Below are 15,806 nucleotides of genomic sequence, written 5' to 3'. Positions count from 1 at the left end.
GAGAGCAGTTGTAATTCTGAGTGATCTCCAGCCCTCACCTGCTGATTCCTGGGTATGGGGTAAAGTATATAAATTTGGAACACTCCGTGAGGGTTTTAACTAATGTATATATTAAAAAAAACAAAATTATCCACAATATTTTTCAGATATTTAGAAATATTTTACAGTCCATTTTTCAAAGACAATATACAATGTTCCTTTTTAGTTTGTAGGATTTCCTAAAGTTCAGTAATTCTTAACCAGGTGTGACTGCAATTCCCAAATAGGTTTGGCTGCAACCGGACTGCTGTTTCCATCTACTTTTGGAGTAAATCCTTCCTCAGGCAGCTCACCAAGGGATGCAGTATTTCAGTTGGCTCTGCTCAGTCTCTCCAATGGATCTAGCACGGTTCCACACTTCTATTTGTTCTAGGCTTCTCTTGAAAGGGTGAAAGCAGCAGTCTGGCTGCAGCCACACCTTTTTGGGAATTGCAGTCACACCTGGTTAAGAATGATTGAACTTCAGGAAGTCCTACAAACTAAAAAGGAACATTGTATATTGTCTTTGAAAAATGGACTGTAAAATATTTCTAAATATCTAAAAATACTGTGGATAATTTTGTTTTTAGATATATAAACTTAAAACCCTCATGGAGTGTTCCAAATTTACATACCTTACCTGGAGATTGGCAGCAATGGTTCCCAGGAGGAAATGGATGATTTTGGGGTTGGTGTCTATGGCATTGTACCTATCTTGAGGTCCCACCCCTCCTCATACCCATCATCACCAGGCTCCACCCCTCAAATCTCCAGGAATTTGCCAACCTGGAGTTGGCAACTGTGAAGTCACACTGGCTGTCATGGGTGGGTGGGGTGGCTGCTGCTGAACAGGAAGCAACCAGGTCTAGTTAAGTCATGCCTGTCTGGTGGCATCAAGTCACCCCAAGGGTTCTGCCAGGGCTAGGGTAGCCAGCCTCCAGGTAGAGGCTGATGTTCTCCTGGGATCACAACTGACCTCCAGAAAACATAGCTCTTGCCCCATCCTGGAGAAAATAACTGTTTTGGAGAGTAGACTACGTGGCATTATGTTCAATCAAAGCCTCTCCCCTTCCCAAACTCTGGTTTCCTTAGACTCCACAACAGATCTCCAGGAATTTCCCTCCAACTTGGAGCTGGCAGCTGTAGTCAGGAGTGGGCCTAAGAGTTCTGCCTCAAAGGGCAAAATAGGCCTTGAAAAGGCCTCCTCCCCCCGCCTTATCAGGAGCAGACTCCTGGTCCTCCAAGGTAAGTTTTATGCACTCAGAGTAGCAGCAGGCTTTCAGTGTCTCATGCAGAGTTTTTAAAGGACATGGGAGGGATTGATCTTGCGAGGTTCTGCATGACAAGCAGATGCTGTATCACAGAGCTGCAGCCCCTGCTGTTGCCATACCTTTGGACTTGTTAACAGCCTGCCAGTGTCAGTTACAGAAAATGTGACGGTATTGCCTCTGTATAGCAAGATAGAAATTGTAAAGGATGAAGGTTATTTGAGGTATTAATGGGGGTTTTTGTGCAGAGGTTGGTGATGTGTGTTTCCCCTGCCTGCACAGTAACCTGGCTGTGCAATGCAATCCCTCCCCCATGCTTTACGCTGCCTGTGTCATGCGAGGTGAAGCATTTCTCAGCAGAGGCCAACTCTCTCCCTCAGTAAAAAATCCTCGCTGGGCAATCCAGTACAGTAGTGAACACCACCACCCTCAGCCTGGCTGACATAGGCATTATTGGCTCCAGCAGTTGCTGTATACCTTGATAGAGTTTGGGCCAATGAGGAGTTGTTGGTATGCATTGGGAGAGCCCTTTTGGAGGTGTTGGAGAGGGCTTTTGCAGAGGCAGCTCAGAGGCCATGTTGGAGGTGGATGTACAGAAGAAGGGCTGTGAGCACAGCCTTAGAAGGGTAGAGGAGGGTGATCAGTGCTGCCTGAACTTCAGAGGCAGTGCAAGGCAAGCAGCAGCCTAGAGGGCTGTTTTGTGGGCCTTGCAGAGGGTGTCAGAGTGGTGTTTGTGGTGGAGCCCCAATGACATTGTAGAGTGTACAGCAGAGTGGCATGGCCCTGTGCAAAGTCTGCTAAGGACATTTGTGAGAGAGACAGGGGCTGGACACTGTTGTCAGCCGCCTGTGTGGGCCGTTTCGGGGGCAGCCAAGGTGCTTGCCTGGACTGCAGGCCATTTGTGAGGGCACAGGACAGCAGTAGCTATTGTAAGGGTTTAAGGCCATTGGTGGTGGTGGGGGGCTGCATGCTGTTGTTGGCCACATAGGCAATGGCGGCCTGGAGGCAGTTCAGGAGGGTGCAGGAGAACGGGAGCCATTTGTAAGGGCTTCTGAGGGAGAGTAGCCACTAAAGTTTCTGAGATGTGTGCCTGTCAGAGGCAAGAGTGTATGTGAGGATTTGGTCAGTTATTTCCAATGTTCCAGGGCTGACGTGGGTGGGGGACAGAGGAGTCAGCCAATAGGTATGCCAATTCCTAAAGATTATATTCTTAAATTGCTCCTGACAGTGGTGTATAATCCATTGCCCAGGTTATTTGTGTGGGTTCTATATTTAAGGGCATTCTTTTAAAAAGTGTTTTGCGTTCCTTCAAATTCGTCCTTCTCCTAACCAGCTGAATTACTGTCTGCGGGTATCCACGATTGCTAAATAGTCTAGTGAATAGATTACTGTCCCTTTTATAATCCATTTCCAAGGCTGAATCCCATTTGATGTGCAAAAATTGTCCATAAGGCAAATTATTTCTTAAATGGTAGGCATGATATCATTGGAAAGCTAGATACGAATTTCTGTTAGTTGGTTTTTTATATGTTTTTACTGCCAGTTTAAAATCTGTAGAAACCAAAACTATGGTGTCCAAATAATTAATTTTAGATCTGCTATATTGACCTGAAAATTTAATAGTTGGATGAATGGTATTCAACCATTGCAAAAACTTTTCTACAGTGGCATCATCCTGATAGAGGTAAAAGATGTTGTCGAAAAATATTCTATATAAGAGAATATTCTTATGATAAGAATTATTAGGAGTATTGACAACAGAACTCTCCAATGAGGCCACAAATAGATTTGCTGCATTCGGTGCAAATGTACTTCGCTATACCCTGTAATTGTAAGAAAAACTCTTCTCCATATCTAAAATAGTTTTTTTCAATTATTATGTCAATCAAGTCTAGTAAAAAGTGTTGGAGGAGATACTTTAGATCTACTCTCAAGAGTCTTCTCTAGAATCAATCTAGCCTCTTCATGAGGTATGCACGTATAGAGTGCATTTATATCAGAGGATATAAGGATTGGATTCTCCCTCACTTTCCAATCCTCTATTTGTTGAATGAAGTCCATGGTGTCCTTGAAAATCTCTGGCACCTGAGTCACCAACGGTTTTAGGAATGAGTCTACATATTGGGATAAGGGTTAGGATTAGGGTTCTAAAATTGAACCGCAGCCCAAAACAATAGTATCTTATCAAAGATTTCAGGTTTTCACGGCTGGTAACATCATTAGGGTTTGTAGAATCTTTCGGGATCAAGTGCCGTGTTCTACTGGAGAAAGTTTTCCTTTCAGACGTTTCGTTCTCAGCTGCGGAGAACATCCTCAGTGGCGTTGCAGCCGGAGCTGTCACGACCCGGACCTGCAGGTAGAGACGGGCGGCTGCTGTTGCCCTGGCAATTGGCCAGGACGCTGGCAGCCGGCTACGGTGCTTTCAAGGAGCAGCACAAGCGTTATCTAGCAGTCCTAATTAGTCCAGCCGAAGGGAGAAGCAGGGCGCGTCGTCACAGGAATGCAGTGGGTCAAAAGCCAGAGGAAGCAAGCCGAATATCTTCAAAGTACCTAAGCCAGTCCACAGAGCAAAAGCAGAGTCCAGTTCCAAGTCCAAGATTCAAGCCGGGTCAGGAGCAAACGGGTTCTCTCAGCAGGCAAGAGGGTGCAGGGCGTGGTCACGTCCGAGGAGGATCGTTCGTTGCCAGCACAGTTTGCCCTAAGGCCAGGACTACAGATATACTGTGCTGGCTTGTTAACTCGTTAGTACTCCGGGCTTAGATCTCTCCTCCCACGCATGCGTGCTTCTTTCCGTCTGTCTTTGAACTCCTGCCGTCTCCTTTCACGGAGCCGGCTCACAGGTGGCGGGGATTCAGGAGGTGATGCACTAGGGCCCGGTGTGGCCTGATCAGTTTCAGGAGGGGATGAGCTAGGGCCTGGTGTGGCCTGATCAGTTTCAGGTGGCTCCTGCTCTGGGTTAGCAAGGGCTGGGTCTGGTGCAGGCATGACAGGAGCAGGCGCTCAGACCTTCTTGGCTGCTGTGCATTGAGTGATGCACAGCAGCCAAGAAGGTCAGAGCGCCTGCTGTGGCTGCAACGCCACTGAGGATGTTCTCCGCAGCTGAGAACGAAACGTCTGGAAGGAAAACTTTCTCCAGTAGAACACGGCACTTGAGCCCGAAAGATTCTACAAACCCTAATAATAGTATCTTAGTTAATGTATAAAAAATAGGCACACAGGGGTACTCGTTTATGAAAAAATTAGCCACCTGGGCACCCTATTGTTTCGGGCTGCGGTTCAATTTTAGAACCGATACTCTAAATCCCAGATAATCGAGTTCAGTTTTATGGAGTTCACATTTAGACAACTTTACAAACAGTTTGTGTTCATATTTTTCAACACGTCTCTCACTAGTTTCACATGACTCTTTAGATCATTAGAATTCAGTAAAATGTTATCAAGTTAAACCAGAACCCCCTTGTATAGATGCTTTCTCAGTATTTTGTTGATCAGGTTCATGAAGACCCTCGGGGGCCCTTGGAGGCCAAACAGCATAACCAAATACTCAAACTGTCCCATAGGGATATTAAAAGCTGTTTTCAATTCATCCCCCTCTTGGATTCACACCCGAAAATATGCTCCTCGTAGATCTTTGGATTCACACCCGAAAATATGCGCCTTGGATTCACACCCGAAAATATGCGCCTCGTAGATCCAGTGAAAATTTTCCCTTGGGCCACCGTGCTTAATACGTTTTTAATCACTATCAATGGGTAGGCATTAGTCACTGCCACTGCATTAATTCCCCAATAGTCATTGCACAGTTGTAATCCCCCATCTTTCTTTTTCCAGAATAGTACTGGAGCAACATGTGGGGAGGTAGCGGGACAGAAAAAGCCCCGGGCTAGATTTTTGTCCAGGAACTTGAGTAGATCTTCCCACTCCTTCCACACCATGGAGTACACTTTGACTTTGGGGAGAGGTTGTCCAGGAATCAGCTCTGTGGCACAGGCAGTGTTGCTGTGCAGGGGCAACTCATCTGCCTCGCTTTCTTCGAATACCGTTAAGTCTCTATACTGAGACGGAATGCTGTACACCTCCTAAACATAGTTTCTCATTTATCAGAGGTGGATTGGGGCCCCGTTTAGGATCCCAGGCATCACATAGTTTGTCAATGAAACTTACGGCTTGGCTGCTCCATCTCATGTACATGTTCTGCCAGCCAAGAAACTTCCAATACCACCTCAAATGATACTGAGGGGGCTATGATGAAAGTCTTTCCCTCCCAATGGAGGCCCAGTCCCGCTGGCAATGGTTCTGTGTCATGGGTACAAGGATCTCCACACATTGGGGTCCCATCCATTCTGCTTAAATTAGATGGGATTGACTAGGGGTACAGATTTCAATTCCAAAGCATCTATAATCGTGGGGGTTATTAAATCTTTAGTGCCGCCCAAGTCTAGGAGGGCTCAGGTGCATAAAATGCTTCAATTCAGGGTTCAATAAGGTTAAAGGTACGAAAAATAGGGTCCCCATTATTCTCACCTGTAGTGGCGTGGATGTCTCCTCGACCTGCTGGATTGTGCCACTCACAGTAGGTTGTTGTTGTTTCCCACTGGCTGGTCACTCTCAGTCTCCTCTTTGGAATCAAGGGAGGTGAATCGTGACTCAGCGAGGATAAGGGTCAGTTCGGACTGGGCATCGTAGGTCACTGCAGTGCCATCTCCCCTGGTCTGGGCTCCTTTCTTCTCTGTGGTTGCTCTCTTTTTTGGTTTTGCTCCTCTGGTGGTCTTCGAAGCAAGGGGGGCGGGCCTTGAGGTCTGTTGTTACACTTGTTTTCCATTTGCCCTGGGGAGTTGCAGTGGTAGCACAGGCGTTGGCTCCCCTTCCATTCAGAGTTGTCAGTGCGAGGTGGCTTCTTGCCCCCGGACTTTTCCCCGGACCAAGACTCATGTCCCCCCCTTGCCCCCTTGTTGTTGGAGCACAACTCTCTGCATGCGAGTCTCTACCTTGTACGCCAGCTGGATCCATCCCACTAGGGTATCAGGGTCTGCTTGCATTAGGGCCTGGTCAAGGAGGGTGGTGTTCAGCCCCTTCTGAAATTGAACAACTTTAATGCGCTTGTCCCATCCTCGCACCCGAGTGATATCGGTGCAGAATTTGGCAGCATATTCTCTCACCAACTGCACACTTTGCTGTAGGCTCTGGAGTTCATTGCACACTCGTATCTCTCATAGCAAGTCCTCAAATTGCACTAGGAGGGCATGCAAGAAGTCCTGAACTGAGTTCAGTTCTGGGTCTTGTGGAGAGTGGCATACCAGCTTGCTGCGATGCCTTCTAGTTTGGAGCCCAGGAAATTGTGTGACTTGCCTCAGAGGGGAAGGAGGCCCCCCACTCTTGCAGGTAGCTGTTGGCTTGGATCACAAAGCATTCCAGCTTTTTTGGGTCCCCATCAAACTTTGCCTCTAGTCCCCGGTTAGTCAGGATATTTCTCGGCTGAAGGGCACCCGCAGGCACATTCCTAGGCACGAGGGCTCCACCATCGGTTCCACCCTGCTGGCCTCGCAGGTCAGTGAACTGCTGCCACACCTCTTGGAACTTGAACTCGGCCACCACTCATATTTCTTGTCTCAGATTGGTGGCCAATTGCTGCATCTCGAGTTGAATGAGACCCACTGGATCCATAGTTGTCATCTTGAACATATGAACATATGAAGCTGCCTTATACTGAATCAGACCCTTGGTCCATTAAAGTCAGTATTGTCTTCTCAGACTGGCAGCGGCTCTCCAGGGTCTCAAGCTGAGGTTTTTCACACCTACTTGCCTGGACCCTTTTTTGGAGATGCCAGGGATTGAACCTGGGACCTTCTGCTTCCCAAGCAGATGCTCTACCACTGAGCCACCGTCCCTCCCTTAACATATGAAGCTGCCTTATACTGAATCAGACCCTTGGTCCATCAAAGTCAGTATTGTCTTCTCAGACTGGCAGCGGCTCTCCAGGGTCTCAAGCTGAGGTTTTTCACACCTATTTGCCTGGACCCTTTTTTGGAGATGCCAGGGATTGAACCTGGGACCTTCTGCTTCCCAAGCAGATGCTCTACCACTGAGCCACCGTCCCTCCCTTAACATATGAAGCTGCCTTATACTGAATCAGACCCTTGGTCCATCAAAGTCAGTATTGTCTTCTCAGACTGGCAGCGGCTCTCCAGGGTCTCAAGCTGAGGTTTTTCACACCTATTTGCCTGGACACTTTTTTGGAGATGCCAGGGATTGAACCTGGGACCTTCTGCTTCCTAAGCAGATGCTCTACCACTGAGCCACCATCCCTCCCCTTCGGGCCTGGAGGTTCCTCCTCCTCAGCAGGTTTGGAACTGGTTGCTTCTTGCTCTTGTTCTCCCTCAGCGGTCCCAGTGCCCACTGCTGAAGCACCTTCCTGCCTAGTCTATTTAAGCTGTGACACCTGTAGCCATCTTTAGTTCTGACACTATGTCTGTTCTGTGGCTGTCCTCAATGAAAGAGGTGAGAGAACAAAGTGAGAGAACAAAGTTGGAGTCCAGCAGCACCTTTAAGACAAACAAAGTTTTATTGAGAATTTAAGCTTTCATGTGCTAAAAGCACACTTCAGCAGACAATAGTATAGGATGGAATGAGCAGTCCTACGTAAATAGAGTGTGGGCAGTGAATTAATATGCAAAATAGTGAAAATGTGGTTAGCAGTTTAAAGGAATGACAAGTTGAGGTCTGGTAATCGTTGGTTTGGGATGATTGTGTAGAAAAAACTGCAAAGGCAATAAACATCAGAATTGGAGATCGATGTCAATGTCATTAGGCCTCTTAATTGTGAATAGGAATAAATTAGAGTCTGTTGTAATGTTCCATTGGTCTCCTCTAAAGCATCGGTTTAAATAACATTTTCCTGCAGAATGGAGCTGCAGTCTACTTCATTCAGAACATTGGGTCTAACAGTATTAACTACACCATCCTGGGCTCATTCACTTGCTCATCTTCCAACATTGTATATGCCATTAGATGCCAACAATGCCCTTCAGTTCTCCACATAGGACAAGCAGGACAAACCCTACGCCAAGGAATGCATCTGACATCAGAAATTACAAAACAGAGACATCTGTAGGAGAACACTTCAGCCTTCCAGGACATTCAGTGGGTGACCTCAAAGTAGCTGTTTTGCTACAAAGGAACTTCAAGAACAGAACGGAGAGGGAAATTGCTGAATTACAAGTTATCATGAAACTTGGAACAAACACTTCCCCAGGACTGAACAGGGATATTGGTTTCTTATCTCATTACATATGCTAAACCCATTCTTATCAAGTAGAGCTATGTAGCCACTGCATTCCAATGTATTTTGGAATAGTGTATCAGAATAATGTCTGTGATATTATGCGATACAACAGAGTAGAAATCCCTCTGACAGAACTACTCTTAGAAAAGGATGTTGTTAGTTTAACCCATACTTGAGAGGTATATTCTAATGTATTTTTGCACTCGTATTTGAACAGGGTAGACTGCAGCTTCATTTTACAGCAGAATGTCATTTTAACCCCTGCTTTAGAGGAGGCCAATGGAACAATACAACAGACTTGAATTTATTACTTTTCACAATTAAGAGACGTAATGACATTGGCATCAGTCTCAAATTCTGACGTTTATTGTCTTTGCAGTTTTTTTCTACCCAGTCATCCCAAAACCAATGATTACCAGACCCCAACTTGTCATTCTTTAAAGTTGAATCTGCTAAAAAACATTTTCACTATTTTGCATACTAATTCACTGCCCACTCTCTTTATATGTAGGACTGCTAATTACATCCCGTACTGTTGTCTGTTGAAGTGTGCTTTTAGCACATGAAAGCTCGCATTCACAATAAAATTTTGTTGGTCTTAAAGGTGCTTCTGGGCTCTGAATTTGTTCTTTTGCTTCAGACCAACACAGCTGCCCACCTGTATCTGATTACAGATGAGTTTCAAGACAGTTGTAAAACATACTGATGCAGTGTAGGACACCTCTTAATAGCCCCTGTCCTTTTGTGCAGATGATAATGAACAACTTTGTTTAAACCTAGGGTCAAATTGCTGGGAACAAAAACTTTTCATAAGCAATCAGGTAGTAAACTTGAGGTCATGGCTTACTTATGTCAAGAATGCTTTTTGCCATGAGTACATCCATTCTGAAGTCCAGACAAATGCTGTAGTGGGAACTGCTGTAGAGGGGAATTGCTATGTTTGACACGCTTGCTAGCTTATGTACTGTATTATGTCTGTAATGCTATACAAGTAATTTTCTCACCCTGAGTACATAGTACTGCTTTGTGTTGAAGGCTATGACTTGGAGACTCTTGCTTTTGAAGCAACCTGCTTAAACAGGATTAGATAACAGCGAAGGGGGGAAATGGGGGATGCTTCATTGGTAGAGAAAAAGGCACCTAGTGCTTCAAACATGTAACGGTCTGGACTCAAGAGTATCATTGTAATCCTAAACTTGAGTGCCCCAGTCTTACCAAGACAAAGTCTTGGACCTGTAATGTCTTCATTTAATGAATAAAACCTAATTTGATTTCATCATAGAGGTCATCATTGATGGGGATGGTGCAAGCACCCGACAACTTATTACCTCAAACCTAAAAAATATTGTTTGTTCTTAAAGAAAACATTATATGTAGAAGCTACTATTGTCTTACAGATGTATAGTTTTTTTGCAACAGCAATAGGCTTGAAGGTTTTATTCAGTTTCTTGTTGCCCCCCCCCCCTTAGCCCACTTTCTGACCCACCAGAGTTGTCATATGCTCTAGCATAAAACAAAACCTTGCATCTCTAGATCATGTTATTGTGTTCTGTATTGTTACCAAGACTTTATTTTCTTTCCAATGGCTGAGGTGTTAACATTGCCAATGGCAACTAGCTCAAAGTTGTTTAACATCCAAATAGGTTTATTATGTAGATATATTAAGCCATAGGAATTGACTCTTTGTTTGTCTGTTTTTGTCCTGAGGGAGTTAGAAAGAGCTCTTATTTTAGTCTTCTTTTGTTTTGAGAAAGTTAAGGAAAGCTATTTTAGTCACCTGCTTCCATGAAGAAAGCTGTCTTCAATTAATATATTGGCTAAAGACTTTATGTTCAACCTCAGTATCAGCATTTCTTAAGTTTGTTAGAAAATTTTGTCCCAGCTATGTATAACATGTCCATTTTGTATGGAACATGAATGAAACCAGAACACTTTGTAAAAGAGCAGTGATTTAAATCAGTGATTTAGTTAAATCACTAATTTAAATTCGTTTGTCGTCTTTGTAATTGCTTGTATTTCTTAAACAAACATGAGGTGGCTCTAACAAACCAAATGAAAAGTTGATGTCTCAATAATATTGTATCAAATTTTGGGAGCCTAATTTTTCACTGTAATATTTTTCTAGGTATGCAGCTTCTATTGATGACATACTAGAAGAGGAAGAACACTATGCAGATCAGCTGAAAGAATATCTCTTCTATTCAGAAGCTCTTAGGTAAGCATATAATATACAACATCTGTGTGTGATAATTCTGATTTCTAAATGTTTAAATAGGCCTCATTTTTAAACTGTTTAATTGTATCGCTTGTATATAGCTTACAAAGAAAAGGGACATTGCAATAGAAATATGGATTCAAATCAGTTTGGTGTAATGGTTTAAGAGCAGCAGCCTGTAACCTGGAGTGGCAGACTCTAACCTGGTTTGATTCCCTACTCTTCCAAATAAAGCCAGCTGAGTGACCTTGGGCCAGTCACAGTTCTCTAAGAACTTTCTCAGCCCGACCTACCTCACGTTGTGTCTGTTGTGGGGAGAGGAAGGAAAGGCAATTGTAAGCTGCTTCAAGACTCCTTCGGGTCGTGAGGTATAAAGCCAGCTTTTCTTTTTCTCTTCCATGGAATCCTTGGGCAAGTCAGCGTCTCGTCTATACAGGTTAATAAAGGCAATTTCCCTGAGACTTTATAGCAGCGGTGTCAAACACGCGGTCTGCAGGATGGCTCAGACCTGTCCAGGGCTCTAATCTGGTGCACAAGCAACTTCCTTCCTCCTCCTCCTCCCTGTTGGTGCTCTGCTCCACAACCACTGAGCTCCCAACCCCTCTGCTCCTTTTATTCTTCCCACCTCAATGTGAAGTTTTGCCCAGATACTATCATAAGACTTCTTGAGTATATGCAGAAGAAGCTTTATTAATAGATCAGATAGCAACCATTATCAGTATGCTATTCACAAGACTGTGTCTTGCTAGACTAAGGTGGGTGGGCAGTCCCTCCGATAAGTAGACCCTTGTTGTAATGGCCCCCATTTTCCTGTGCCCATCAAAGTCAGTTGAATTATTTAATATAAAGTCCTTTCTCAGGCCTCAGTGTTCTTCTCCTTCGAGGTCATGCCTCACGTATTCTCTCTGATTCAGTTGGTCCATATCAGCATTGCCTAGAGAGACCTGATTAGAACAGTCTTCCCATGCTCCCTTTCCACCTGTGAGCCCAGAACATCCCACCAGTACTAATACAAGATAGGTCCAGGTGGGGCGGCAGCCCTCTCCCATTTAGATGTCATATGCCATCCAGAACAATTCAATCTTGCAGGCCCTGCGGAACTGTGATAAGTCCCACAGGGCCCTGATGGCTTCTGGGAGGTTATTCCAGATTATTGAGGCTGCCACAGAGAAGGCTCTGGCTCTAGTGGAATTTAGCCTAGCCTCTTTTAGCCCAGGGACCACCAGAAGATTTTGAGAACTTGGTCGAAGTGCTCTCTGGGGAACATGTGGGGCAAGGCCACATATGGCTTTGAAGGTTAATACCAGTACCTTGAAACGGATTTGGTATGCAACAGGCAGCCAGTGCAGTGCTCCTGCCGAGGGAGCCCCATTAGTAGCCTGGCTGCAGCATTCTGCACCAGCTGCAGGTTCCGAATCTGAGTCAAGTCTCAAGGGCAGCCCCACGTAGAGAGCGTTACAGTAAACTATTCTCAAGGTGACCAAGGCATGGATCACCATTGCTAAGTCACTGCACTCAAGGTCTAGAACCAACTGTGTATTTGCCGAAGATGGTAAAAGGTGGATCTGGCAGTGGCTGCTACCTGGGCCTCCATAGTTAAGGAGAACTCCAGGAGCACTCCCAAGCTCTTAACCCTCGACGCTGGCATCAACAGCGCCCCATCAAAGGCTGGTAAAGGGATCGCCCTTCCCGGACCAAATATAAAGAACCGTGGATATAACTAACAATATTAATCAATATTTATAAATATTTATAATATAAGTGCTTGTGCTCTTCCTTTACTACTACTTTTAATAAGGAAACGGCTTCATAGGTTGATATAACCATTGAGGCTACATACATGTCTATGCTTATTATGTCTTACTTGGAGCAGTTTGCCTTGCAAGCTCTAATGGCGGGGGGAAATCCAAGAAGGAGAGCTAGAAGGTGGGATGAACATTCCTCAGGAGAGAAGGATCACATAATGATAGTCTCACTCCCCCCCCCCCCCACCTTCTTGGCCCATTTCCTCCTCCACCACATTTCTGAGCCCAGTCAGGTGCAGAGATTGGGGGGGGGGGGCATAAGAACATAAGAGAAGCCATGTTAGATCAGGCCAATGGCCCATCCAGTCCAACACTCTGTGTCACACAGTGGCTAAAATTTATATATATATATATATATATATATATACACACACACACACATATACACACTGTGGCTAATAGCCACTGATGGACCTGTGCTCCATATTTTTATCTAACCCCCTCTTGAAGGTGGCTATGCTTGTGGCCGCCACCACGTCCTGTGGCAGTGAATTCCACATGTTAATCACCCTTTGGCTCTAATGCAAAGGAGTCCACTCTTGTAACCATTTCTGCCAGAGTGATGCTCTATATTCTTGGGACTTCTGGCCCCGCTGGTGGACCTCCTGAGGGCACCTAGGCTTTGGCCAACATGGCTTCTCTTATGTTCTAATCTGCAGTAGTGAGAAAAGAGGGGTCTGAGAGGGATGCCTGAAACTGATGAGACTGACTTAAAGACATACATAATAAAAGTCATTGCTGAATTTTTGGGAGATGATCCTGATGAGACCAGTTATTTTTATGACTACATTTACAGGGTCAATTCAGTCTGTGCAAAGAGAAATAAACTACCAAGGGATGTGGTAGTGAGATTTGTGACAAGTGACTTGGTTAATAGGATTTTAAGCAAATAATTTGAGAGTAAATTGGAGGTGGATGGAAGTAGTGTAAGAATTATGAAAGAATTGCCAAGGAAAGTTAGAAATGACAGAAGATTGTATAAAAAGCTGACTGACAAGCTGAGAGAAAGTGAAATATGATATAGATGGATACTTCCTGAAGGTCTGGGTTTTGAATATAAGGGGAAGAGGTTTACCATCACAATCACTAAAGACATGGCGGAGTTTTTGCAGGAGCATAAAGAATTTGAGGGTACAGATTAAAAACAGAATACCATGATGGATTACAAATTAATATCTTGGAATGTAAATGGACTTAACTCACCACAAAAAAGGACAACTTTTCATTGGATTGGGAAACAAAAATGTAACATAATTTGTCTACAAGAAATACATATTAAACAAATGGATTACAAATTTTTATGGAATAAGCAATTAGGAGTGGAATTTTGTTCATTGGCTAAGGAGAAAAAAAAGAGGTGTGGTTTTTTATGTGAAGCAAGAATTGGACCCAAAGTTGATTTTTAAAGATGGTGATGGCAGATTTATTGCAGTGGAAGTGATGTTAAACAATAAAAGGACTTTGTTATTGGGACTATATGCCGCAAATGGAGCAAAAGACTCTTTCTTTAAGGACATTATGCAACAACTTGATCAAGTGACATATGAGCAAATTATGCTAATGGGAGACTTTAACGAAACGGTCAAAAATATTTTGGACAGATCTGGGGGGAAAAAATAACGAAGGAAAACTACCAAAGTCATTTTTTGAACTAGTTAAACAAGAAGGTTTGGTGGATATATGGAGGGAATTTAATCCTTAAGTACGGGACTATACTTTCTTTTCAGCAAGACATAATTCTTTCTCAAGGATCGATATGTTATGGATTACAAAATATCTGGGACTTACAACGACAAAAATAAAGATTCTTCCTAAAAAGGGGCAGACCACAATCCATTAACGTGGTCTGCTAAACCCATTAAAAAGACTTTAAGATGGCGGATTAATGAAGATTTGCTGCAGGAAAAGGTGGTAGTAAAGGAAAAGGAGACTAAATCTTTCTTTCAAATAAATGATAATGAGGACATTCAATTTCAAACGGGATGCATATAAAGCAGTAATGAGGGGCATCCTAATTACATTGACTAACAAGGATAAAAAAGCCAAAGATAAACAAATGATAGATTTGCAAAAAGAGATTGGAAAGAAGGAGAAGGAGCTTAAAAAGAGACCTGGGAAAAAGAAAATTATAAGGGAGATTACAATATTACAAAGTCAAGTGAGACATTTGTTAAAGAAGTGGAATAGAATTTAAAATGGCTTCAGCAAAAGTCTTTTGAAGGTGCGAATAAACCTGGGAAATACCTGGCCTGGCAAATGAAAAGAAAAAGGGAAAATAAAATTATTAATACAATTCTTTTGGGAGATAAAAAAATTGTTGACCAGGAAGGAAACAAAAGAGAATTTTATAAATATTATGCCAAGTTGTTTAAAAGTCATGTGGTGGATAAGCAAAAAATTGATGCATATCTAATTAATGTAAATCCCTTAACTGATAATATGAAGAGGATATTAAATGAACCAATTGGAAAGGAAGAACTAGAGGCGGCAATTAACTCAATGAAATTAGGGAAAGCACCCAGTCCAGATGGCTTTACAGCAAAATTTTATAAAGTCCTCATGGAGGCTCTACTACCAAAACTTCAGAAGTTGATGAATATTATAAGAAAAGATGGGAAAATACCTAATACTTGGAAAGAAGCAGTAATTTTGTTGATATCGAAGAAAGACAGATGTCACGAACGTAAAAAATTATAGACCAATTTCATTACTTAACAATGATTACAAAATATATGCCAGAATATTAGCAGAACACCTGAAGCAGCATTTAAATGATTTTATTAAAGAAGAGCAAGCAGGATTTCTTTCCAGGAGGCGAATCAGAGATAACATCAGAACGGTGATATATATTATTGAATATTATGAGAAATATCCTGAAAAAGAAGTAGCATTATTTTTTGCGGATGCAGAGAAAGCATTTGATAATTTATATTTGCAGTGATGGAAAGATTGAGATTGGGTGAAGATTTTATCACACTGCAACCCCTTGTGGAAAAAAAAAGTAAAGTCAGTTGCAGCCGGAAATTTGGAGAGACCATTAAATATTATAACATTGTGCGCTATGCAGAATTCAATTAATCTAAGACCCGCCTTGTTGGTTAAAGTATCTTTAGAACAACGGGGTAAACATAATTGTAGTGGAAGGGATTCAACCGCTTCAAAGCCAAAATGAGAGATCCATTTCTGATTGTTACTGCCTATCCGAGCATTAAAATCAC

At 43.3% G+C, this 15,806-nt stretch overlaps 1 protein-coding gene and 1 non-coding gene across 2 annotated transcripts in view; one reads left to right on the top strand and one right to left on the bottom strand.

Moving 5' to 3' along the window:
• Positions 1-15,806, top strand: part of SNX4 (sorting nexin 4) — a 130,771-nt gene that overhangs the window by 83,044 nt on the left and 31,921 nt on the right. The window contains exon 9 of the mRNA XM_060261816.1: positions 10,694-10,783. Within this exon, the coding sequence (XP_060117799.1) occupies positions 10,694-10,783 (90 nt within the window). The remainder of the gene's footprint in view (positions 1-10,693; positions 10,784-15,806) is intronic.
• TRNAP-AGG (transfer RNA proline (anticodon AGG)) lies at positions 7,521-7,595 on the bottom strand. The gene has a single exon. It is a non-coding gene; the product is annotated as a tRNA-Pro (tRNA).

Source organism: Heteronotia binoei, chromosome 21, assembly GCF_032191835.1.
Source record: "Heteronotia binoei isolate CCM8104 ecotype False Entrance Well chromosome 21, APGP_CSIRO_Hbin_v1, whole genome shotgun sequence".
Taxonomy (NCBI): domain Eukaryota; kingdom Metazoa; phylum Chordata; class Lepidosauria; order Squamata; family Gekkonidae; genus Heteronotia; species Heteronotia binoei.
The sequence above is the reverse complement of the archived record's forward strand: the minus strand, read 5'-3'. Positions and strand labels throughout refer to the sequence as shown.